We start from the raw sequence: 25,299 nt of genomic DNA on the forward strand, positions 1-25,299 counted from the left end.
CGCACCGATCATAAGGAGGTTTCCTGCTTTTTGCCTCCACAGCAGGGGATCTTCATCCAGGGCAGTGTCACGGACCCTTTCCAAGTCCAATGAAATCTACTGACCATTCCTCAGAATCACTTTTGTAAATGCATAAAATAAAATTCATAGGACTACAAAGAAAACTACTGGTAAGTGAAAATGAGTATGCAGTTTATTTCCCATCCAGTTCACGGACCCTCTGAAATCATCCACAGACTCCTTGGGGTTTGGTGAACTCAAGGCCAGGAAAAGACCAGACGTGGAAGCAAGTAGAGGCCCGATCTTCTCTGCGCCTGCGCACTTGGAAGGTGCCAGACGGTGGAATTAAAAACTCGCTTTCCCAGCATGCTCGGGCCACCTAACGCTGCCTACGTCAGGCTACATGTCAAGCGGCCATCCCGGAACTTTCTTGGGCTTGCTTTGCAAGTCCGGACTTGTGCTCGGGCGAGAAGCGCTAAGGTTCCGCTGGGAAGCATGGTAGGGGGCGAGGAGGCCGGCGGGCCCCCGGCTGCCCCAGCCTCAGCCTCGTCGTCCTCTCCGCCCATTGTCCGTAAGAAGTACTTCTGCTCGTTTCCTGACTGCAGCGCCACCTACAACAAGGCCTGGAAGCTGGACGCGCACCTGTGCAAGCACACGGGGGAGGTAAAGGCACCGCGGGACTGCTAACGGGGGCGCCCGGCCGGACTTGTCCCGCCCCCCCCCCCCGCGGGAGGCGGGCCGAGCGGAGTGGGCGTGACGAAGGTCGTCCGCCGCGCGGGGATTGGCGCCTTGAGGCTAGTCTTGTGACTTTAGCGCGCCGTGCCTCGCCGCCGCGGGCTGGAGTGGGCTGGCCCCACCTTTGGGACTTGGTTCAACTCGTGCTTTCGGTGCTTGGTGGAAAGTGCTTTCCAGAGTGGGTGGGGGCGCTTGCTCCGCAGGGGGAGGGAACGTGTGGACGACTAGAGGACCGGTTGTAGTATCGTTTGTACCCGGAGCTTTGTGTCTGTCATTTAGCATAGTGCTTGGTGCATGTTAAACACTGAATAAAAGCTTCACTATCTGTCAGTGCCTTCCAAGCTGGAAGTGAACACGGAGTGACTAAATGTCGGTTTAGCAGACTTTCAGGAGATGTCCAGGGAATTCTAGGCAGAGGCGAGGTGCTGTGGTGGATACACAGTGGGTCTAGGAGCCAGGACCTGAGTTCAGGTGCTACCTCTGGTACATAACTTAGCACTCAACCTTCCTGTTCCCCCCTCTCCCCACCTCCTCAGGAGCCCTATAGGACCCCAAGTTGAAATAGAGCTAGCGAGATGCGCTGGTAGTGTTTCCTGTCCTCCCAGAGCTCTCGGTCTAAGAAACCTGTCTCCACCTCTTCCTCCAGCATCTCCCCCTCCTTCAATAAAAGTGTCAGGCGCTAAGCCAGGACTTGACACACGTAATTATTTGTCCCTTCTGAAATTCAGACTGGCCCAGGAGAAGGATGTTGTGGCCGTGGGAGGCAGTAGCGTCCTGCAATGTTGCTTTCTTTGCCCCCCATTTTTGCTCTAATATATCTAAATTTTGCCCGGGGATTTTCAGAGGTGCATTGAAATCTCCGGGAAATTCTAGTTCCTAAGGGAGAGCTGTGTGTTATTATTGCTACCAGAATGCGGTCCAGGGCTCTGTTCCCTGACTTCGCTTCCACTTGCATCCTCTTCTCTCCTCTCCTCCCCAAAGCTCCCAAGGAATAGTCATAATTTCGGTGTCGGGTCATAGGAGCCCAGGTCCAGAGCGGGAGGAGACCGAGGTAGGCATCTCAATCCAACCCCCTTGTTTTTACCGGTTGAAGCAGTGTGGTAAAGTGATAGGTTTGGAGCCAAAGCACTAAATTGGCCATTTGGATCTTGGGCAAGTCACTCCCTGCTCAGGGCTTCATTTCCTCTTCCCTACTAGGGGGAAGTTGGGCTAAACTATCTCTGTGAGTCCTTCCAACTCTATGTCCAGGATCCTATAAAACCGAGGCCCAGAGGTGGCACGGTTAAATTTTCAGTGTGAGCATTTACACCTCAGAAATGGGCAAAAGCTGTCAATCAGGGCTTAATTTATTGTTTGGTTGATTGTCTAGACTTAAGTGATAGAGAATATATTAATAATGCAGATTAAGCCTAAAAGTGTATTGCCTGTACATTTATTTTTGGAGAACCATTTGTTAACCATATATACTATGCCTTACTTTGAACCCTGGTGTTTCTTTTGCCCCAGTTCTGAGCCCTAACCAGTTGGTGAAGTAAATTGGTAAGCATTTATTTTTTTTTTAATTTAAATTTATTTATTTAACATATTTAGTTTTCAGCATTGATTTTCACAACAGTTTGAATTACAAATTTTCTCCCCTTTTCTACCCTCCCCCCCACTCCAAGATGGCATATATTCTGGTTGCCCTGTTCCCCAGTCAGCCCTCCCCTCTATCACCCCCCCTCCCCTCTCATCCCCTTTTCCCTTCCTTTCTTGTAGGGCAAGATAAATTTCTACGCCCCATTGCCTGTGTATCTTATTTTTTAGTTGCATGCAAAAACTTTTTTTTTTGTTTTTGAACATCTGTTTTTAAAACTTTGAGTTCCAAATTCTCTCCCCTCTTCCCTTCCCACCCACCCTCCCTAAGAAGTCGAGCAATTCAACCTAGGCCACATGTGTATCATTATGTATAACCCTTCCACACTACTCATGTTGTGAAAGACTAACTTCATTTTGCTCCATCCCAACCCATCCCGCTTTATTGAATTTTCTCCCTTGACCCTGTCCCCCTTCCAAAGTGTTTGTTTTTGATTACCTCCACCCCCATCTGCCCTCCCCTCCATAATGCCCCCCCTTTTATTTTATTTTTTTTATCTTCCTCCCTCTTCTTTCCTGTGGGGTAAGATACCCAACAGAGTATGTATGGTATTCCCTCCTCAGGCCCAATCTGATGAGAGCAAGGTTCACTCATTCCCCCCTCACCTGCCCTCTCCCCTCCTCCCACAGAACTGCTTCCTCTTGCCACCTTTATGCGAGATAATCCATCCCATTCTGTCTCTCCCTATCTCCCTCTCTCAGTATGTTGCTCTCTCATCCCTTAATTTCATTTTATTTCTTTTAGATATCTTCCCTTCATCTTCAACTCACCCTGTGTCTGCTTTCTCTCTTTTACATATATATATACATACATACATACATATACACACATATATATACATACATACATATACACATAGATATATACATACATACACATTCACTTATATATATACATAAACATATATATATGCATATTCCCTTCAGCTACCCTAATACTGAGGTCTCATGAATCATACATGTCATCTTTCCATGTAGGAATGTAAACAAAACAGTTCAACTTTAGTAAGTCCCTTGCAATTTCTGTTTCTTGATTACCTTTTCATGCTTCTCTTGATTCTTGTGTTTGAAAGTCAAATTTTCTATTCAGTTCTGGTCTTTTCACTGAGAAAGCTTAAAAGTCCTCTATTTTATTGAAAGTCCATATTTTACCTCGGAGCATGATACTCAGTTTTGCTGGGTAGGTGATTCTAGGTTTTAATCCTAGCTCCATTGACCTCCGGAATATCGCATTCCAAGCCCTTCGATCTCTTAATGTAGAAGGTACCAGATCTTAGGTTATTCTCATTGGGTTTCCACAATACTCAAATTGTTTCTTTCTGGCTGCTTGCAGTATTTTCTCCTTGATCTGGGAGCTCTGGAATTTGGCGACAATATTCCTAGGAGATTTCTTTTTGGGATCTATTTGAGGAGGTGATCGATGGATTCTTTCAATTTCTATTTTGCCCTGTGGCTCTAGAATATCAGGGCAGTTCTCCTTGATAATTTCTTGAAAGATGGTATCTAGGTTCTTTTTTTGATCATGGCTTTCAGGTAGTCCAATAATTTTTAAATTATCTCTCCTGGATCTATTTTCCAGGTCAGTGGTTTTTCCAATGAGATATTTCACATTGTCTTCCATTTTTTCATTCCTTTGGTTCTGTTTTATAATATCCTGATTTCTCATAAAGTCACTAGCTTCCACTTGCTCCAGTCTAATTTTTAAAGTAGTATTTTCTTCAGTGGTCTTTTGGACCTCCTTTTCCATTTGGCTAATTCTTCCTTTCAAGGCATTCTTCTCCTCATTGGCTTTTTGGAGCTCTTTTGCCATTTGAGTTAGTCTATTTTTTAAGGTGTTGTTTTCTTCAGTGTATTTTTCAGTATTTTTTTGGGTCTCCTTTAGCAAGTCATTGACTTGTTTTTCATGGTTTTCTCGCATCCTTCTCATTTCTCTTCCCAATTTTTCCTCTACTTCTCTAACTTGCTTTTCCAAATCCTTTTTGAGCTCTTCCATGGCCTGGGACCAGTTCATGTTTTTCTTGGAGGCTTTTGGTGTAGGCTCTTTGACTTTGTTGTCTTCTTTAGGCTGTACGTTTTGGTCTTCTTTGTCACCAAAGAAAGAATCCAAAGTCTGAGACTGAATCTGAGTGTGCTTTTGCTGCCTGGCCATATTCCCAACCAACTAACTTGACCCTTGAGTTTTTCAGTGGGGTATGATTGCTTGTAGACTAACGAGTTCTACGTTCCACGTTTGGGGGGGAGGTGCCAGCTCTGCCATACCAGCACTACTCCTTCCCCAAGAACCCCCAGCCCGGGCAGGGCTTAGATCTTCAGCAGGCTGTGCACTCCTGCTCTGATTCGCCACTTAATTCCTCCCACCAGGTGGGCCTGGGGCCAGAAGCAGCAGCAACTGTAGCTGCCCCACCTCTGCTGCCCCTGGGGCTGGAAGCCTAACCTCGAACTCCTTCCACTTCCGCAGCTTTTCCCACTAACCTTCTCTGCAGTCTTTGGTGTTTGTGGGTTGAGGAGTCTGGTAACTGCCGCAGCTCCCATATTCAGGGCGCTAGGGGCCCCATCCGCCCGACTCCAAGTTTGGTTGTTCCACGCCGCTCAGGCTGGGCTCTGCTCCACTCCGTTCCCAGCTCCCAGCTCTGTGTGCGATAGACCTCACCCAGAGACCATCCAGGCTGTCCTGGGCTGGAGCCCTGCTTCCCTCTGCTGTTTTGTGGGTTCTACCATTCTAGAATTGGTTCAGAGCCATTTTTTATAGGTTTTTGGAGGGACTCGGTACAAAGCTCACACTAGTCCCTGCTTACCAGCCGCCATCTTCTTGGTAAGCATTTATTAAGCACCTGTAATGTGCCAGGCTCTGTGGAATTCCCTGGGAATATAAAAAAGGCAAAAGACAGCCGCTGCCCTCAAGGAGCTCACTATCTAATGGGGAAGACAGAATGCAAACAACTACGTTCAAACAAGCTATATACAGAATAAATAGGAAAATCAACAGTGGGATTGGCACTAGAACTAAGGGAGATTGGGAAAGGTTTCCTGAGATTTCAGCTGGGTTTTGAAGGAAGCCGGGTGGCAGAAGTGAAGGAGAGCTTTCCAAGGGTAGGGGACAGCCAGTGAAAATTCATGGAGGCAAGAGATAGTGTGTCTTGTTTGAGGATAGGTACACTTTATAAAAGTAACAGCTGGCATTTATGTAGCACTAATTTGCTTTTTCACTAGCTAGGTGGCCAATTGGATAGAGTGCTGGGCATTGAGTCAGGCAGACTCCTTTTCCTGAGTTCAAATTCAGCTTCAGACACTTAGCAGCTGTGTGACCCTGGGTGAGTCACTTAACCCTGTTTGCCTCAGTTTCCTCATCTGTAAAATGAGCTGGAGAAGGAAATGGCAAACTATTCCAGTATCTTTTTCAGGAAAACCCCCAAATTATGGGCAGGTAAAGATAGAGGGCTGGGCCTGGAGTCAGGAAGACTCATCTTTGTGAATTCAAATCTGGCCTCAGACACTAGCTGTATGACCCTGGGTAAGTCACTTAACCCTGTTTGCTTCAGGTTCCTCATCTATGAAATGAGCTGGAGAAGGAGATGGCAAACCACTCTAGTATCTTTGCCAAGAAAACCCTAATGGGGTCACAGAGAGTTAGATATGACTAAATAACTGAACAGCAACAAAAATTAGTTTTATATGTTACATCATTTAATACTTGTAACCACCCCATTTTACAGATGAGAAAGCTGAGACCAGGAGTAGATCAACGATATGCCAAAGGTCACACAAGCATTTGATCCCATATCTTCCTTACTCCAAGTCCAGGGCTCTTATCTCCTAGGCCAAGTTTACTACTCTAGTTATGATCTCCCATTCTACACCTGACTATTCACTGAAGATTCATTTAAGTTGTAACATTAAATCCTGTCTAGGGGAGTTGCCCACCCCTTCTGCCGTGATTTAGAGCTGGAAGGGGCATTAGAGGTAACTGGTCCAACCCCCTTCTTGAACTGGGGAGGAAACTTAGACCTAAAGAAATTGCATAACTTCTCCAAGGTCAGGAATAGACATGAAGTTCTTCCTTCTCCAAAGGTGCTCTAGTCTCATTTGTTGCTCGGGTCAATTAAACACACACCTTGGTTATGAACGCTCTTGGTACTTTCTAGGGGTAGTAGGTGGGTGCTGGTGCTGGACAGGACCCCAGGTTTCAGCTTTTACCCCTTTCATATACTAGGTGGTAATCAGTTAACTGCTCATACCCACAGTTTCCTCAGTGGTGATAATTATAATAATAGCTGACATTTATATAGTAGATTAAGGTTTGCAAAGTATTTTTATACACATTTATCTCATTTAAACACTCACCACTCATTTCTCAGGGTTGTTGTGGAGATAAGGCTTTGCAAGACTTAAAATACCAGATAAGTAGGCATTTTTAGTAGAAATAATAGATGGAAATTATGTTCCTCAACAGGGTTCAATAATATCAAATTGCTCAGTGGGTGAATGGTACAGAACAGTATTGGGACTTGTCAACCTAAGAAAGGATTGTGTTCCAAAAAGTTCATTTGTAAGTAAATTGGACTTAGAAAAAGATTCCTCGTATCCTAAGAATCTATTCTCTGATGCCAGGTAGTGTGCCACAGTGGATAGGGCAGTGGAAATAGAGTCAGGAAAACCCACGTTCAGATCACACCAGAGACCTTTAACTAGTCTTGTGCCTTTGGGCAGTTTATTTGACCTTTTGGACCTTTAGTTTTCTCATCTGTATAATGAGAATAATATTCATCTGCCTCAGAGAGTTGTTTTCAGGAACAAATGGGGTAATATATGTAAAATATTTTGCTCATATGTAGCTTTAAGGTATGCAGTTTTCAAAACAAGGTTAAATCCAAGATTAGCCCATAAAAGCCTTATGTTTTAGCCATAATGTCATTTAATTGTAGCATCATAGGGTCTATTGCATTTTCTTACACGTAATGGGTATTTAACAAACATTTGATTAGTGAGTAATAGAACCAGTCTTAGTTCTTACTGTTGGGAGTAGGAAGCCTTGCAGCATCTGAGAAAGAAGTGAGAGGAACTATTGTTCCCACGTCATTTGGGTGCAGAGATGCCGTAGGCAAAATTTGAAATAAGGGAAGTTTACTTTTTGGCACTTCTTTGCTTTCTGCATCAGATGAACTGGATCCCATTTGGGAACTCTCAAAGCATCCTTCTCCCCAGGTCCTTAGTGCCCTCTTCTGAACGTGAGAGAGCTATGACTCATCACTGTGGGCACTATGACGCCTTTCTGCTCATCTGCATGGGCATTCCTGCACTTACACGCATCACTACCTCTCCGTTCCTCCTTGCTGTCTGCGTGTCTTTCCTCTGTCTTTCCATTAGTCCTCCAAATGGGGACTTTTGTTTGGAGGTCTTCCTCTCATTTCGTTTCGTATCTAGGCAGTTCCAGTATGCCACTTAGAGTTTCTCCCTCTTGATAGAGCACACACCCTATGTTGTTCACACACATTCTTAATGCCTGTTGAGCTACTTCTCTGGTGCAAGGCATCATTGGTAGTGTGCTTATACATCCACCATGCATCTTTCCATTAACCTTTAAATTATTTATAATTTTGGTTCTTCTTAGCTCATGGTATTCTGATTCACAGGCATATAGCAACAGTTGTAAGACATTGGCATTGATAAACAGGCAGCAAGATAGGAATTCATGGTTTCTTGATTGCTTTTTTTTCCCCTTAATGAAAAAACTGTTATCTTCTTGCATCATTGTGGTATTTTCCCTTCATTGAAATAATAGAACTTCCAACTTACAAGGGCCTTGGAAATCGTATAGTTCTTTCTGTGGCTGATCCAGACTTTCCCACAGTTGCTGATCCAGACTTTCCCTCTCTCTTTTCATTCTCCGAAATACTGAAAAGCCTGTGCTCTACTGTTAGAGAGAAACAGTGTGGGAGAGTGGAAGGAATTCTCAATTTGGATTTGGGAGAGATGTGGATACTAAAATCATCTGTGTGATGGTGGGAAACTCATTTAACAGCTGAGCTTTAGTTTTCTCAGCAGCGAAATTGGGATAGTGATAGGTAGCATGTCTGACTTACAAAGTTCTTCTAAGTTCTTAGAATTTAGAGCTAGAAGACACCTTAAAGCTCATCTACTTACCCCTATGTTTATAGAAGAAGGTAGAATGACCAGATAACTTAGGAAGTCATGTTTTCTTGTTGCTGGTAGGTAAATGATAAACCAGCTCTCTCTCTCCAAGAAAAACTGTGAGTTGTCCTTCCATCTAGCTGTAATTTATTCATGTCTTTTAGTTTCATTGATCATGAGAGTGTCAGTGGGGATATGGTTCAATGCCTCTAGTAGTATCCTCATCTCCATTGCTCTTTGAACAGAGGTGAAAATTTAACAACTATCGACAAATGCCATTTTAGCCGTCTACACATTATATGGTTTTAGCACCATCTGCTTTCTCTGCGCTCTCCCACTCTCACTGGAAGGAGGCCGCTGCATAGGACTGAGGACTATTTTAGTTTGGGTATTTGTCCATTTCATAGCTTGCCATAGCCAAAATGCATTGGCCCTTTATGGTCAACTGTCTGGTGATAAACTTTTCAAAATGAATTTAAGCTGGCCTTCAGATAGTATACATACACCGTCCAGTGCCCTCAGACTTGTAAACCTATCACTACCACGTTCTATCCATGTCTGCCCGTTTATGAACGTTCCAAGTCTCACAATTTATTTTTCCGTCCTTTTCCTTCTAGTCCAAGCTGCTATTTCCTTTCTGCAAATGATCCCAGTGGAAGTCTTAGATGTCTGATGAAAACAATAAGATTCTAGGGTTCCACAGTAATATGTAAATGTCCATATCTTCTTAACTCTCCCACTCTTGGGTATTTATATATCTTTTTTTAAGTTGCTTGCCAACCCAATTGAACCTCCATTTGTTGTACTGTCACAAGGGTTATATGGGACCTCATCTTAAGCTCCTTCCAACTCTAGATCTGAATGTAACATTCTATCATTTAGTCCAACTCTCATTTTACAGATAAGAAAGCTGAATCCTGGAAAAGTAGATTTACTTCTCCAGAGTCACACAGGCCTATATAAGAAAGCACAGCCAGGATTTGAACCAGTTCTTCTGACTAAATCCAGTGCTTTCAGCAAAGTGAAGTAAACATTCAGATAGTGTTAGAGCATATTTTTGAATATGTGGATAATAATTCGCAGGTAAAGCACTTGCCAGGGGGTTGACCTCGAGATCATTTTCCAAGCAAATGGCTACTCAGAATGGAGCTTGTTGGGGGCCTAGAGGTGATGCACCAGGCAAGATTGGCAGTTTCTGTATGTGGAGGTTGTAGGCTGGATCAGTTGCTATGTTGGTGATAGTGTGCAGTGGTGACAGAGGGCATTCCTTTGCCGGTATAGAAAGAACTAGATGATTTCAAAGGCCCTTCCAACTTGAAAATTCTATGATCTCAATGAGGTGAAAATGACAAAAGAAAGGAAGAAAATACTGGAAGACTCTTATAGTAAGAAAAAAAAGGCAGCCAAGAAACCATCAACACATATTCTTGTTGCTTGTTTTATTAACACCAATATTCTCCAGGTGTTGCTGTATGACTATGAATCATGGAACACCATGAACTCAGAAGAACCAAAATTATAAATAATTGGTAGATTTATAGGTATATTACCAGTGATTTCTTACACCAAAGAAGTGGCCCAGAAGGCATTAACGAAAACATGTATGAACAGAATAGGAAGCATGCTCCTAAGTGGTCATGCACGAATGAGAGACAACCTGGTGAACCATGAAACCCCATAGATACGAAAAAAAATTAAAATGTTTGTAAATTCGGGACTGACTGTTCTATATAAGAGAAGTAGCAGAAGTGTTCATTCAACATGTAGTGGGAGTAAATGGGAAAGGGTTAACAATGGTTAGACCAGTAAATTACTTTTTGTCTCCTGAAACTACTTATTTATATCTATGTTGTTTACGTATGGCCAAAGAGAATAGTTGACAGCAAATATTTTTAAAAATATGCCTTGAGAAAACCAGCAGTCAAGAAACAGTTTATATTATGATGATGGTTGAGTTTAAATATACATTATTACCCATGGGTGTAGTACATTCCTAACCATTGTTGACTTCCTGATATCTGCATTATTAAATTTTCCATGGATGTCCACCCTGAGTAATAACTTATTTTATCTTGATCTGATGCCAGGGGTCTAATGAGTGTCTTTAGGGACCTAGTTGTAAATTATCATTCATACTATGTTGCCATTTTTCAAGTGGTGTTTTCCATGCTTTAGTAGTACTTCTGTGTGCATTCTCAGGTGTGGTATGTATGAGGTTTCATTTTAGTGTGGTCATTGGGCTTGTCTGGGATGAAGTAGGACTTGCATGTTTACCACAGGTTCTGTCATTACAGATTAAATCATGCCGTGGGGCGGAGATCTGGCACACCAAGAGCAGACAGGGAGACTCTCGATCGAGGAGGCTGCTATATTTGGTTGCAGTATAATCTTATGTTGAAAAAAATCTCAACATTTAATGTAACGTAACTCCATTATTAATGTGTCCTCATCTTTTGAATGTGAAGGACTGTGTTTTTACAAGTAAGCTTTCCTACAGATTAGTGCCAACACCCTGAAAGTCTGGCCAAAAGATGGCCTGCTTCCCACTAATATTTCACTTATTTCAAGCAGTATTTCATAGGACCACATTTCATTTCTGTAGGAGGTTTGTAGTAGTGCCTTGGAGCTTGTGATAAGATTTGACTGGCATATTTAAAGCGAAGAGAGCGGCGGCATTTATGTGATCTGTTATGGCTAATAATTAAGAATTGCACAGAATTCTAGGCTTGCACATAGTAGGTGTTCAATAAATGTTTGTTGATTGAATAAGAACTGTACATCTCTCAATATAAGAAAGCATTTACTAGCTTTCTTTCCTTAATTTGTATTAAGGCTCTTAAATGATGCCAAAGTTTACTGCATAAGTATCTTGATTACAACAGTCAACTAGGGCATGATTAAAATAATGATTTTTTTTCCTCCTTGTTAGAGACCATTTGTTTGTCATTATGAAGGCTGTGGCAAAGCATTTATCAGAGACTACCATCTGAGTCGCCATGTGCTGATACATACTGGAGAGAAGCCATTCATGTAAGTCTAAGACTGTTATCTCTCAGAGGCTTTGGAAGGAGGTTGGTGACTTGTGAGTGGCCAGGTAGAAGAAAATCTTGCCATTACTTCACATGTCCAAGAACACACATTTTCCCAATATTTTCATCTTCTGATATGAATTGATAATGACCACACACACACACACATACACACTCACACACACGTGTGTGTGTATGTGTGTGTGTGTGTGTTTAATGGATGGGGGAAGGGTTTCGTAGGTCAGTATTTTTGGGGGGGTAGATCACCATGTCCCCAGGCCTATATTTAAAGCCTTTCCTGCTTGATGAGACCTGTCAGACCTTGTACTTCATTGGTGCAGTCTTGATGGATATAGGGTTACCTCCATGCCGTGATGAGGCATATCAGGATCGCTTGACAGCCAAGAAGTGGTATAGGCTAAAAATGCTTATATGGATTTGTGATCTCATCAGTCGAGATATTTCCTCCAAAGATGCCAATCTCAGCTAGTCCATGTCTGCACATCCTGTCTGATTCTTGTCCGTACCCTTCTTTAAATTCACCCCCGGGAGTCTGCCTTCTGTTTGATAAACCTTCTTCACTTTCTTCTGATGTCACATGTCCCTATGCAATACTCGATCTGACTGCCTGTCATCCTTTACCATTATGACCAGCCCATCTTCTGTCTTCTCTTTCTATCATACATTGCCTGAATGGCATCTTTTACTTCTACTCTTTAAAATTCTCCATTGGTTATATATTAGAGCCTGCTCACAACCTCAGTGCCTTTTCTACCTCCTTACTGCCATCTTTGTGATACCCATTTTCATTTCTTTGGAGTCACTTGTGTTCTGTGTCTCAGAGCCATATGACACCAATAGAATATTGATGTTAAAAAGATGAGCCTTTATTTCTGCAAGAATCTTGGCATCATTAAAGGAGCTTTACAGTTTCTCAAAGGTGTTGTAGCCTCCATCTTTGTTTTTAAATCTGGGCCCACTGTGCTATGCATTTGAACTCTCTGTCCCAAATGCATATTCTGATAGTCTATAAACTGTCCATTCTATGTGTCATAATCTGGTTAATAGACATTCTTTATCCTTTTAGTCTTTCCTGTGTGAATGGTCAGACCAAACTCTTTTGAGTGGTTTAGATCTCTTGTGGAGGGTTCTGCAGTGTTTAGGAGCCCAATGTCATCTACAAACAGGAGCATCTGGTGTTTCTCACCATCTACAAGAAATCCCTCTTCAACTTCACATCTGTACTAGAAATCTTATATTACAGTGGCAAAAACTTTCCTTAAGTACCTGATGTTCACAATCAGAGGGTCATCAAACAGTTTTGTTTCTGTTCTGTTACCATATCTTTCAAGGCGTATTGAATGATTTTGATGTATGAGTGGGAAACACCTTTAAGGTGGTATTTTGCTCTACTGAATCAAATGCTTTGCCACAATCAGCAGATAAATAAGTATGTTCACTACATTTTTCAGTTAAATGTGAGGTGGTAAAGATGAGGTCTGCTGATTGAACAAATGAATAAATGAAAAAGCATTTATTAAACTCTTACTGCTAAGCATTGTCAAATATTGCTTACCTGACCCCTACTAATGTATTCTTTGAGGATATCCTCAATTTCTGTATAGCTTAGTTCAGTGCAGCTCTTGGCAGCGTCTTGATTTCAGGGATTATTCTGTTTTTATCTTTGTATCTCTGGCATCTGTTATAGTGCCTGGCACATAGTAACTGCATATTGATAGAATAGGTAGTTTTTTAAGGAAAATATGAGGGTGGACAGATGTAAAGTAAAACTGCTTTTTTTCCTTTTTGACTTTCTTTAATGATTTCTTACAGTTGTACAGCTAGTGGCTGTGATCAGAAATTCAACACAAAATCGAACTTGAAGAAACATGTTGATCGCAAACATGAAAATCAACAAAAACAATATGTAGTAAGTATTTGTTATGTACGACTGGCTTTGTAGAACTTTTAAAAATTCTTTAAAAGTTTCTGACCTCTTTAAAACCCAGAAACAAGAATTTAATACTTACTAAATGGAGAAAGTAGCAATTATGGCCTCAGTTATATATTACTCACTAGAGGGAATTACGTTGTAGGCTATGGTTTTGGGGTTTGGTTTTTTTTTTGTAATAGATATTCGCTCTAAAATTTTAACAAATCTTTCTTAACAGTGTGACTTTGAAGGTTGTAGCAAGTCTTTTAAGAAACATCAGCAGCTGAAAGTCCATCAGTGCCAACATACTAATGAACCACTATTCAAGTAGGTATTTTAAAGTACTTGTAATCCATTAAAGATTGTTTTATTCTCTCTCATCAGTTATATTTCAAAGGATTTTGAATGACCTAAGTTTGTCCAAATGAAAAATGAATTAGGGGATTAAATAGCTTATTGGAACATTAGTGGAACTGTGGTTTAGCCTGAAGAAGAAAAGAAGGCTTGACTGCTTCAAATTGGACCTTAAGTATACGAAGGAGAATGTGAAAAAGATGTTGGTGAATTGTCCTCCCTCTACACTCCGCATACTACCAGAACAAAAGGAAATTATTTTAAGGTGTCATCAAAGAAGAGTTGGTAGACCCATAGAATGATGATTGCACACTGGAATAGGCTTGCAAGGAAAGTTTCTTCCTTGGAGACGATGACACATAACATAGTTTAAAACTTTGTTGATGGTGATTCCCATCCATGAGCAGGTGTGGCTGGAAAGACTGACACTCTGCCAGCTCTCCTTTGCACACTGCACATGCAGAGAGGGTCCTTTGGCTTGTGGCTGCACCTCTTGTTACTGCACCTTGTCCCTGCTTGCCGAGCTGCCTCTTTGACTCATGTTTTTCTTGATGCCTTTGCTTAAGCAGCTCCACCCTGTTTTCTTTTTTTCTTATGGCTTCACCTCAGACTGAAGTGTCTGCTGACCTTGTTTCCCACAGAAATAACTCTGTGGTATCATTTTAAGTAGACTAGGGCTGTCCTAAGTGACATGTACATCTGGGAGAAGGAATAACCTCTGGGGGGCCTTACCAAGTCCTGTGGTTCCATGAATGCACTAAGCAGTCCACCTCTCCTTTAGCCATGTATGCTTTTCACTTATATGCAGGAAGCAGAAATACAGTAACATTTCAGGGTCATATGTAATCACAAAGTCAGCTGAGAATGGAACATAAGATAAATTATGTCCATCCCCCCCCCAATAATAGGCTTGCATTAGTCTGGTCAAGGTTGTTCAGCTTGGTAATTTGAATTTACCTGTGATTTGGACTTCACTATGTTTTGCAAATTCAGTTTTTCAAGTTCGGTATGTCTAGGGATTAGAGGGATGTACTGTTGGGGAGTCAAGTACAACAAGCATTTATTAAGCACTTACTGTGTGCCAGGTTCTGTGGTAAGTGCTGGGGATATAAACAAAGGCGAAGACAGCCCCTGGAGGCAACATCTACTAAATCAGTATATAAAAGATAAATGCGTAGTAGAAGATAATCTCAGAGGAACCAGGGAAGGCCTCCTGCAGAAGGTGAGATTTGAGCAGAGTTTTGAAGTCAGGGAAACTAAGGAGGGAGAGAGGAGGACAGCATTCCACGCATTGGAAAAATCAGTGCTAAGAAATGGAGAGAGGAGATGGAGTATTGAGTGAGGAACAGCAAGTGGGCCAATGTAACTAGATCATAGCCTCATATGATCTATGACATAGAGTGTGTAGGGGGAAGCAAAATGTAAGAAGACTGGGAAAGTAGGAAGGGGCCATGGCGTGAAAAGCCAAATGGAGGACTGGGTGTCTAGATGGTATTGTGGATGGAGTAGTGGACTTGAAGACTGGCTGTGTAACCCAGGGTAACCCAACCTCTCTCATCTTTGGTTTCCTCATCTACCTCCCAAGGTTACTGTGAGGAACAAATGAGATTACATGTAAAGTACTTAGCACACTTTAAAGTGCTATGTAAATTTGCTAGTTATTACTGTTATAATTGATGTTGGAGGTAATGAGCCTCTCAGCTCATGGAAGCAGTAGGAATATGGGCAGACCTGTTAGGAAAATTATTTTGGTAGGTGAGTAGAGGATAGATTGGAGTTGAGGCAGGAAGATCATTCAGAAGGCGATTACAGGAGAGAAGCAAACACAGAAGAGAGATGGGAAGGTAGAAGTGACAAGATTTCACAACCGTCTGGATATATGGAGACAGTAAAAATGAGGAGTTGAGGATGACATGAGGTTTCAAGCTTGGGGTAGATGGTGATAGCTGGGGCAGTAACAGGAAGTTCAGAAGAGGGTAAGGTTTGGGAGAAAGGGCACTAAACTCTGATTTGGACATGTTAAGTTTGAGGAAGATCAAGACAAACTAATCTGTGCGTCATCTTTAAATTTTGAGCTGTGTACTCAATGTGACTGGAGATTTGGCCTGGCTAATACCCAATATGTCGATTATATAGATGTAACAATGAAGGCTGTGGAAAACACTTTTCTTCCCCTGGCCATCTAAAACGACATGAGAAGATACATGAAGGTAATTTAAATTTTTCCCTGGCAGCAATCACATTATACTGTACAATAAATACTGTAGAGAATGTGCGTTTGTTTTCTAGAATGTTGAATGTTTTTCTCTAGTGTTTTGCATCTTCACCCTGAAAGATGCAAAAAAAGATTTGATATTTAATTCCGATGTGAAATAAGTGGCAGCATTTTCAGCTCTCATTCATATTATCAAATAGGCCTTCTGCACTAAGTATATCAAGTATCAAATCTTCCTGAACTGTTATCTGAGTGTGGTTATTCTGAATTTTAAGTATCTTTTTTCCAAATTTGTCTGTCAACACAACAGTGTCATATGTTGTTTTCCAATGTCTGTGGAATTTTGTATTCATAATAAGTAGGTCTTTGGAGGGAATACCATCTGTCTTTTTATGTAAGTTTACCATGCAAACTTTTTGCAATCTCCTTTGTTTTTAACTTTAAAAAACAATCTGTGTACTATTTGTTCTTTGAAATTTACATTAATGCAGTTTGAGTTTGAGGAAGAAGAAGTACTATATAAATTTCAAAAATATCTTAATGTCCGTATAGGTATGCTTTTTAATATACTAAGTGACTTCAGAGGAGACAGCGTGGAATGGTGGATAGTAGAATAAATCTTGGAATCAGGACAAGCTGGGTTCAAATACTGGTTCTGACATTCTGGTACTATGAACCCAAATAATTCACTTAACCTCTTGGGAATTATCTAAAATTAAGTTGCAAAATAATTGCTAATCTGCATTGACAGAGGAAATTTCCTCACTTCAAGCTGTGTACACCAGTGATATCACTGGTCTGGACTTCCTGCTTACCCCTCCCCCCAAATGAGCTGAAAGTGTTCATGCAAGTCTTCACAGGTTTCTCTGGAACCATCCCTTTCCTTATTTCTTATGGAACAATAATATTCTGTTACATTAATATACCATAATTTGTTCAGCCAGCCACCAGATGTTGGATACCCTCGTTTTCAGTTCTTTACTAAAGCAAAAAGACCTGCTACACATTTTGGATATTTTTCTTCTTTCTTTGAGCTCTTTGGTGAATAAAGCCCCAGACTTTTTTAAAGGGTATTTTAAATGATAAGGTAACAGAAGCTGAGAGGAGAGTACGGTCTTTTCTGTTTGTTTTTAAATAGCAACAACGTGTCTTCAGAATAATCCAATCCTCGTGCTTTAGGAAGTTCTATGTCCATATGTTGGAACCCAGCGCCATTGGGAAGTCCACTGTTACCCAAGTAATATCTCCCTTTGCTCATGCTGATGCATAGAATTTGAAACTTATGAGAGGGAGAAAATGGGAAAACCCACATGGGTAGGTCAGCAATTCTAAGCCAAAGGGCTTTTGTTTCTGTAGGGCCAATGAAATGACTACCAAAAGGGGGTAAGAATGAAGGTAAACAATCTACCAAACATACCTGACAAAGTGTATGTAAATACACCGACATAATACTCTTAAAAGAAATAATGACCTCATTAATTGGAAGGAAGTTCATTGTTTGTGGTTTGGCCATGACAGTATAATCGTAGTGTAGAGCTAAAAAAAAACATTGAAATCACAAAGTCCAGCTTCCTCATCTTACAGATGAGGAAACTGAGGCATAGAGGTTAGAGAGGCCAAGGGTCACATAGTTAATTGGTGTCTGAGACAAGATCTGGACTCAGGTCTTGTGCCACGCTCCAAGCCCTTTAGTGCTATACAGTTAAACTAATGAGGAAATACTTTATAGAGCTAAGCAAAATAACAACAGTGTATTTGGAGGGAAGTGATGAGGGAATGCAAGGGAAGTAATGAAGAAGGAATAGCACTTGCAGACCTCCAATTCTTTTACACAATAATCAGAATTATTTAGTTAAAAATAGAAAAGCACATGACTGAAACAGACTAGATAAGCAAGAATCAGAAAATGATCTAATTTCATCCAGCGTGAGAGAACAATAAAGTACTTGGGAGCAAAACCATTTTCCAAGAACTTTTGGGAAACTAGAAAGTAGTCTAGGAGAAAATAGGTTTGGATGTGATTTTATACTAGTGGTGTCCAACTCAATAGAAATTGATCCCTGTAGGCAAGAAAACCTGTGGCTTAGAAAACCACATATTAACATTATCTATGTTGTATTGTATTGTTATTTATTTTGTTAAACATTTCCCCATTACATTTTAAGTTTACACTATATCACAGTAAGTTGTAAAGGAACTCAACTTAAAAATTCATATCATTAAATAAAATTAAAGCAAAATAGGTGGAGCAACTTTGATAATTATAACCAAGAGGAGAACTCAACCCAGTAGGGTTAAGGAGACCGCAAAAGTTAAGAAAGTTAATTTTTCTTGTATTAAATTGAAAAGCTTTTGCATGAAAATATCGTTGCAGGTAGTTTAAGAAAGGAAACTGCTGCCTCAGGAAATGCTTTGCATTAAGTACCTGATAGGTTTCTGATATCCAAGGTATCTAAGGAGTTAATAAAATATACAAGGCCCATATACATTACTTCTAGTGGATAAGAGGTCAAAAGGTATAAACAACACTTGCTTATTAGCAATCATATGAAAGATTGCTCCTAATCATTAATAATGAGAGAAATGCAAATCAATAACTGAGGTTTTACATCACCCTCAGAAAATTGACAAAGGTAAAAACAGACAATGTTTAAAGGGGTTTTGGAAAGACTGGAACAGTGATATGCTAAAAACAGGTGGAGCTAAAGATAGATCTAATCATTCTGGAAAGCAATTTGTATAGTACTTTTAAAGGAACTAAATGTTCGTACCTTTTGATGCAAAGAATCTACTGCTAGGCCAGAGAGGGAAAGGTCGGTCTCACATATATTAAAATATTTAAAGCAGTGTTTTTTATACAACAAAAACTGGGTACCCACCTTTTGGGGAATAGCTAAAAGATGTGGTACATAATTGTAATGGAATATTAGTGTACCAAAAGAATTGATAAGTATAAAGAATTCAGAAAAGCATGGGAAGACTTAAAGATACAGATCAAAGGGAACAAAACCAGGAAAACAAAATACATGACTACAGCCATAAAAATGGAAATAATAAAATGAAAGTGAGAATGTATAAATGTAATGACCAAGTTTTCCCCTGGAGAAGAGTTGAGAAAATATATCTCACACCCTTCATTGCAAAGGTGAATGATTAAAGGTGTGAAATATCACATAAACTGTCAGATATAATTGGTATGTTAATTGTGTCTGCTAAGTTGCTTCTCTCCTGCCCTCCAATTTTTTTGGTTTAGATCTATGATTTCCAATTGAAGAGACTCCATCTTCCAATAAAGATTGGTAATTTCTTTGCAATTTAAAGTCTTAGAGAGTTGCTTGGGGGATTGAGTGGTTACGTGACTTTTGTTTTTTTAATGAAATACCCTTTTATTAAATGAAGCTCTTATTTAATAGCATTCGGACATATTAACATATAAAAGCGACATAGAGTCACATGTTAGGTGTATCATATCTTTCATACATAGCTATAGTCAATTTCCTAGAAGAGGGAGTTTTGCGCAAAATGGAGAATCCATGACCTAATGATGCAAGGTCCTGATTCACATTTAATTTGTATGAATAGCTTCATTCCTTGTCAAAAAACTAATCCTGGCTCCATGTTTTTCCTCTTGGACATCACTATGTTCCTTATCCAAGATTTTAGATTTTAATCTGTAATGCTGCAATCATACTCGTTTGTTCTATTCAAATATTACATTTTATAGGTGCAATTTTTAATGTTTGTATGCTGGGCCCATAATTGAGGGATGATAAAATAAAAGCTAATCATTTAGTGGATGGTTTCATTGGTAATTGGAGTTGCCTGGAATGTATCTGATGTAGCAATGAAATGTTGGATTTCAGGATAGAGGTGTTAAAGGTGTGACTCCAAGACCACCTTCTATCCTCCAAACCATGCTGTCTCTTGTGTGTGTGTGTGTGTGTGTATGCATGTATATGTCTATGTGTGTATATACATATATAGTGTGCTTGCACGTGCACATATTTGTCTGATATACGTGTGTATATTTGTATAGAGTGCATGTGCATGCACATATCTATGACGTGTGTATATACATATATAAATGCATGCACATATATATAGTATGTGTGTGCACGTACACACGTAGATATATATAGTTTAAGAATGTATGGTTATATAGTTAAATGAATCTGTGATTTTATTTATTTAATGTCTTCCAGTGATGCAGATCAGATATCACTTTGTCCATACCTGTCATCCTATTCAACTCTTGTCAGGATTCTTCCATAAGCTTACTGTGATAAGTTCACCCAAGATGCTAGGGACCCCTTTTTTTAAATTATAAAATTGGTATCATATAATCTCTGCATTTGTCTAGTAATTTAGTAAATCTGTTGATTGAAATCATCTATGCTAAACTAACAATATGCCATTTTTTAAAAATAGGTTATATGTGCCAAAAGGGTTGTTCCTTCGTGGCAAAGACATGGACAGAGCTATTGAAACACATGAAGGAAACTCATAAAGGTAAAAATAATATATCACATCATGTTAATGTCATGTCACTATTGATCCTTTTGACCAGCAAGATGGTGGACTACGTTTTTTTCTCCAGGTCCTACTAAATTCTCCCCTGCAAAAAAAGTCGACCCAAAATAGGAATTATGTGGCATAAGAAGAACAAATGTAGATAAATCCACAGCACAAGAAAGCAGGAACCCCAACAGGTAGCAACCTAACATTAACACTGGAGATCACTAATACTTAAGTGCTCATTCAGCACTCCTCCCCCATCAGCTTCCATCCCCCAGCAGAAGGTACAGATTAGCCAGTAGACTTGTACCTGAGACTCACAAAAGGATTCCCAACCTGTTGTAGAGATTGCCAGCACCCTCTCACCTACTGCCTATTCCCCTACACTGCTGCACAGAGCAGTAAGACTGCCTCTAGTAGGGAGGGGTAGATTAGAGGGGAAGAGGAGATTGAGCTTTCTTCTAGCTGTGATGGCCTCTCTGGTGGGGGACCTTGAAGCAAGCAGTTGCCCAGAAGATCTATCCTCTCCTCCCTAATGTTCTGCAAAAAGTTGTAGAAACTGATTCAGTTTATGCAGAGAAGGAAAGAATGAGAACTAGGGGTGGAACTAAGGCAGGGGGTCAGTTTGCTGCACTGAACCTGAAGGAAACTTAAATCTAATTGGGGCCAGTCCTGTCCTCCCAGAAGCTACTATGCTACTTACAGCAGAGACCAAGATCAGTGAAAAGCAAATTCCCCAATACTGGAGGAGGCTGAGGCAGTTCTACACTCCATCCCTAGGGGTATGTGTACTGTTAAAGAGAGAAGGATTCAGAAAGTGATTGATGGGAATATTATGAGGAAAGACTAAAACCAGTAAAATTTTCAAAAGGAAAAAAATTTTTAAGTAAAGATCATAAAAGAAAGGAAATTGAACCAACACCTGATAAACACAGAACCCTGTGGAATCCTAAGAAAGTATAGATAAACAACAAACTATTCCAGAACGGTTCACGAGTAATTAAAAGTACACAAAAAGGACAGTAGGAGAGAACTAATGTTCTAACTTAGAGGCTGCAAAGCTGAAATAATTAGCAGTATAGAAAAACTTGAATCCATGATATCAAGGCCCTTCAGAGAAAGAACAGATTAATGAATTGGGTGTGCAACTGAAAAAACCTAGAAAACAAACATTTTAAAAACCCAATTAGAGATCAAAATAAAAATTCTGAAAATCAGTGGAACAAATCAGGGAGAAAGGCAACTTAGAAGGTTGGCAGGAAAGGTCTCTCTTACTGGAGTAAGAGGAGAGTGTAGTCCAGCACATGCCACTTGCCAAGTTAGCAGTGAGGTCCCAAGCCCCACAAAAGCCAGCAGGAAGGTCCTGGACCCTGGGGGCAACTGAATCTGTATAGCAACTTCTGGAGCACTTAGCCCACAGACAGTAAGAAGGTTGGAACACTGGTCAGAAGGAGATTATAGGATTTTAAAAATAAAAGAGGTAAGGGAAAATTTTGGAAAAGAAATGAAAGAAAATGATGAAAAAGAGTCAAGTTTGGTTAAAGGAAGTACAACAAATAGTGAAGAAAATAACACCTTAAAAACCAGAATAAGCCAAATGACAAGAGGCAAAAAATAAATAAATAAATAAATAAAAATAAAAATCCACTGAAGAGAACTCTTAAAAAAAGCAGAATTGGTCAAATGAAAAAAAAAATACAAAAAGTAAAAATAAAGCAGGGATAGCAGTCATGATCTCAGGCAAAGCAAAAATAAATCTGATTAAAGGAGATAAGCAAGTAAACGACATCTTGCTAAGAGGTAAAATAGAAAATGAAGTAATATCAGTCCTAAAGATATATCCACTAAATGGTATAGCACCTAATTCTTAAAGGAAAACTTAATTGAGTTTACAGGAGGAAATAGAAAATAAAACTATACTAGCAGGGGACCTCAACTTTCCCCTCTCAGAACTATATAAATCTAACCAAAAAATAAACAAGAAAGAAGTGAAGGAGATAAGTAGAGTTTTAGAAAAGTTAGATATGATAGACCTCTGGAGAAAACTGAATGGGAATAGAAAGGAATATGCCTTTTTCTCAGCTATACATAGCACCTTCCCCCAAATTGACTATGTTAGGGCATAAAAACCTCACAGCCAAATGCAGAAAAGGAGAAATATGAAATGCATCCTTTTCAAATCATAATGCAGTTAATAGACCATGGAAACATAGGTTGCAATTAATTGGAAACAAAGTAATCTAATCTTAAAGAATGAGTGGGTCAAAGAACAAACCATAGAAACAATAAATAATGTCATTAAAAAGAATGACAAAAATGAGACAACATTTCAAAATTGCAGCCAAGGCAGTACGTAGGGGGAAATTTGTATTGCTAAACACTTGCATCAATAAAATAGATAAAGAACAGATCAACAAATTGGGTGTGCAACTAAAAACTAAAGAGAACAAATTAAAAATCCCCAATTAAACACCAAATTGGAAATGCTGAAAGGAGAGATTAATAAAACTCAAATTAAGAAATTGAGCTGATAAATAAAAGTAGGAGCTGGTTTTTATTTAAAAAAAAATAAACTATGGATTAGTTTGATTTAAAAAAGTCACCTTTATCATATTGCTTGCTTTCTCAATGAAGGGGGAGGGGCTGGAAGGCAGGAGAGATTTGGAACTCAGAATTGTAGAAAACAAAGGTTAAAAATTGGCTTTACTTGTAATTGGAAAAAAAAATAAAAAAGAACGAGGTGCCATCTTTCCATAGTCATCATATTGAGGTCTTCATAGCAGGGGAATGGGATGACTCTCTGGATTATATAGTGTAGAAACCTTGGCAAGATTTAAAAGAATAAGGTCGTTAATTGATACGGAAAACTGGATTAAGGTTCCCTCAAATGAGGTAATATTTGTAAAAGCACATAGTTGGCACTAATATAAACGTTTATCCCTTTCTCCCTTCTGAATTACCCTAATTACAAATGATAGTGATCTTAATTAACACTTTATAGTTCAAGATCTGAGTCACATTAACTCAGGGCTGACTTTTTCTATAAGATAGGGAAAAATAATTTGTAACTTAACTTAGTTTTGTGCTTTGTTCTCTTCCTTCCCCCTCCCCTGCTCCCAACCAGAGGAGATAACATGTGATCTATGTGGAAAAACCTTTAAACGCAAAGACTACCTTAAACAGCACAAGAAAATTCATGCTCCAGAACGGGATGTGTGCCGCTGCCCAAGAGAAGGCTGTGGCAGATCATATACAACTGTGTTCAATCTTCAAAGCCATATTCTTTCCTTTCATGAAGAGCAGCGCCCATTTACTTGTGAACATGCTGGCTGTGGAAAATCATTTGCCATGAAAGTAAGTTGTCATTTTTCCCTATGATCAGCTACTAAATATACAGCTAATACCACACCTGCCTAAGCAGTCCTCTTAACATTAATTGGAAAACTTGTATGAACTGATGCAAAGTGTAGGAGAACCAGAAGGACAACTTAAATAATGACTACGAGGTAAAATTACTTTTACCATGAAGGATACTGTTATTTATGTTCATTTTGACTCTGGGATACTTTATCTGGACATTTCTTGATATACGAGGATAGAAAAAACTGGCATTACAGAGCACATGGTATAAGGTGAAGGTTAGAGGAGATACGCAGATGTAGAGATTCATTTTTTGCTTAAGACTGGCCTTCCTAGACCTGACCAAGAGTGTGGGCTCATTAGTTTTCCAGTTTTGTTTTTCTGGCACTCTTCCTTTTAATGTTTTCATGGAAATAATTAATATTGGGGGGAGGGGGTGAGCTTGTATGAAGAAAAGAGATGAAATTGATAGCTACAGGAAATTGACCCTCTGGTACCTGAGAAGATGAGTATTTCCAGTAAGAGAGAGTATTTGGTGAGTGGGAGAGGAGACAGACGTTTAATGATAGTATAGCTAGCAGGAGATTTTTTGAGATTTTTAGCTCATGACATTTTTAATAGATTCAAAATTTGTACATAAAGAATATCTGGTTTGACCTTTCAACTTCCCTTCATTGCAGCAAAGTCTTACAAGACATGCCGTTATACACGATCCTGATAAGAGAAAATTAAAGATCAAAGTAAGTTGGAACTTGTGAAAAGTGTGATTTCACGTTAACATATAACTTAGGAAACAGGTTCATTTCTCTGTTGGACATCCAAAGCACCTTGCTTTTAATTTAATGATGCTGACTTTAGCTCTTAAAAGGAGACAGTAAAACGGTAAGTGCTTGAACTTGGGTTCAAGTTCTGTCTCTGATACCTACTGGTTGTGTGACCATGGGCACATGATTTAACTTCTCAGAGCCCCGGGCAGCTTTCTAAGACTCATAAGTTATGGATGAGCTGTCCACATAGCTGTACTGGTAGGGAATCTTTACACCAATGAAATCGCAGGTCCAGAACAAGAAGAAAAACTAAGGACATATTCAGATTTCAAAAAGTCGCTTAGATATGTAAAAATTACTCAAAGAAATACCTGTATGGATGTGTGATTGATTTTATTTTAAATTCCCAAAGGTGAAACGATCCTCTACAAAACGGAGCCTGGCCTCTCGCCTCAGTGGATACATTCCTCCCAAAATTAAAGAAACATTGCTTAAAAATGGCAAGTCATCTGGCTGTTTTGAAGAAAACATGCTCTCAACTGTTGCAACACTTACCCTTGGCTAAATATCACATATGTAGGATTATGTAAATAGCTTTTTTTTAATTAAAAAATAGCACTTTCCCAC

The 25,299-nt window shown here is 39.8% G+C and overlaps 1 protein-coding gene across 1 annotated transcript; it reads left to right on the forward strand.

Annotated features, from left to right (window-relative positions):
- The first annotated feature begins 440 nt into the window (after positions 1 to 440).
- On the forward strand, positions 441 to 25,298 carry GTF3A (general transcription factor IIIA). The gene is made up of 9 exons (XM_036746822.1): positions 441 to 663; positions 11,429 to 11,529; positions 13,362 to 13,458; positions 13,700 to 13,788; positions 15,952 to 16,025; positions 20,459 to 20,539; positions 23,670 to 23,899; positions 24,586 to 24,645; positions 25,085 to 25,298. The coding sequence occupies exons 1-9, from the start codon at positions 496 to 498 to the stop codon at positions 25,235 to 25,237; spliced, it is 1,053 nt and encodes a 350-aa protein (XP_036602717.1). The 5' UTR covers positions 441 to 495; the 3' UTR covers positions 25,238 to 25,298.
- Position 25,299: the final 1 nt, after the last annotated feature.

The sequence above is a fragment of the Trichosurus vulpecula genome, chromosome 2, assembly GCF_011100635.1.
Source record: "Trichosurus vulpecula isolate mTriVul1 chromosome 2, mTriVul1.pri, whole genome shotgun sequence".
Taxonomy (NCBI): Eukaryota; Metazoa; Chordata; class Mammalia; order Diprotodontia; family Phalangeridae; genus Trichosurus; species Trichosurus vulpecula.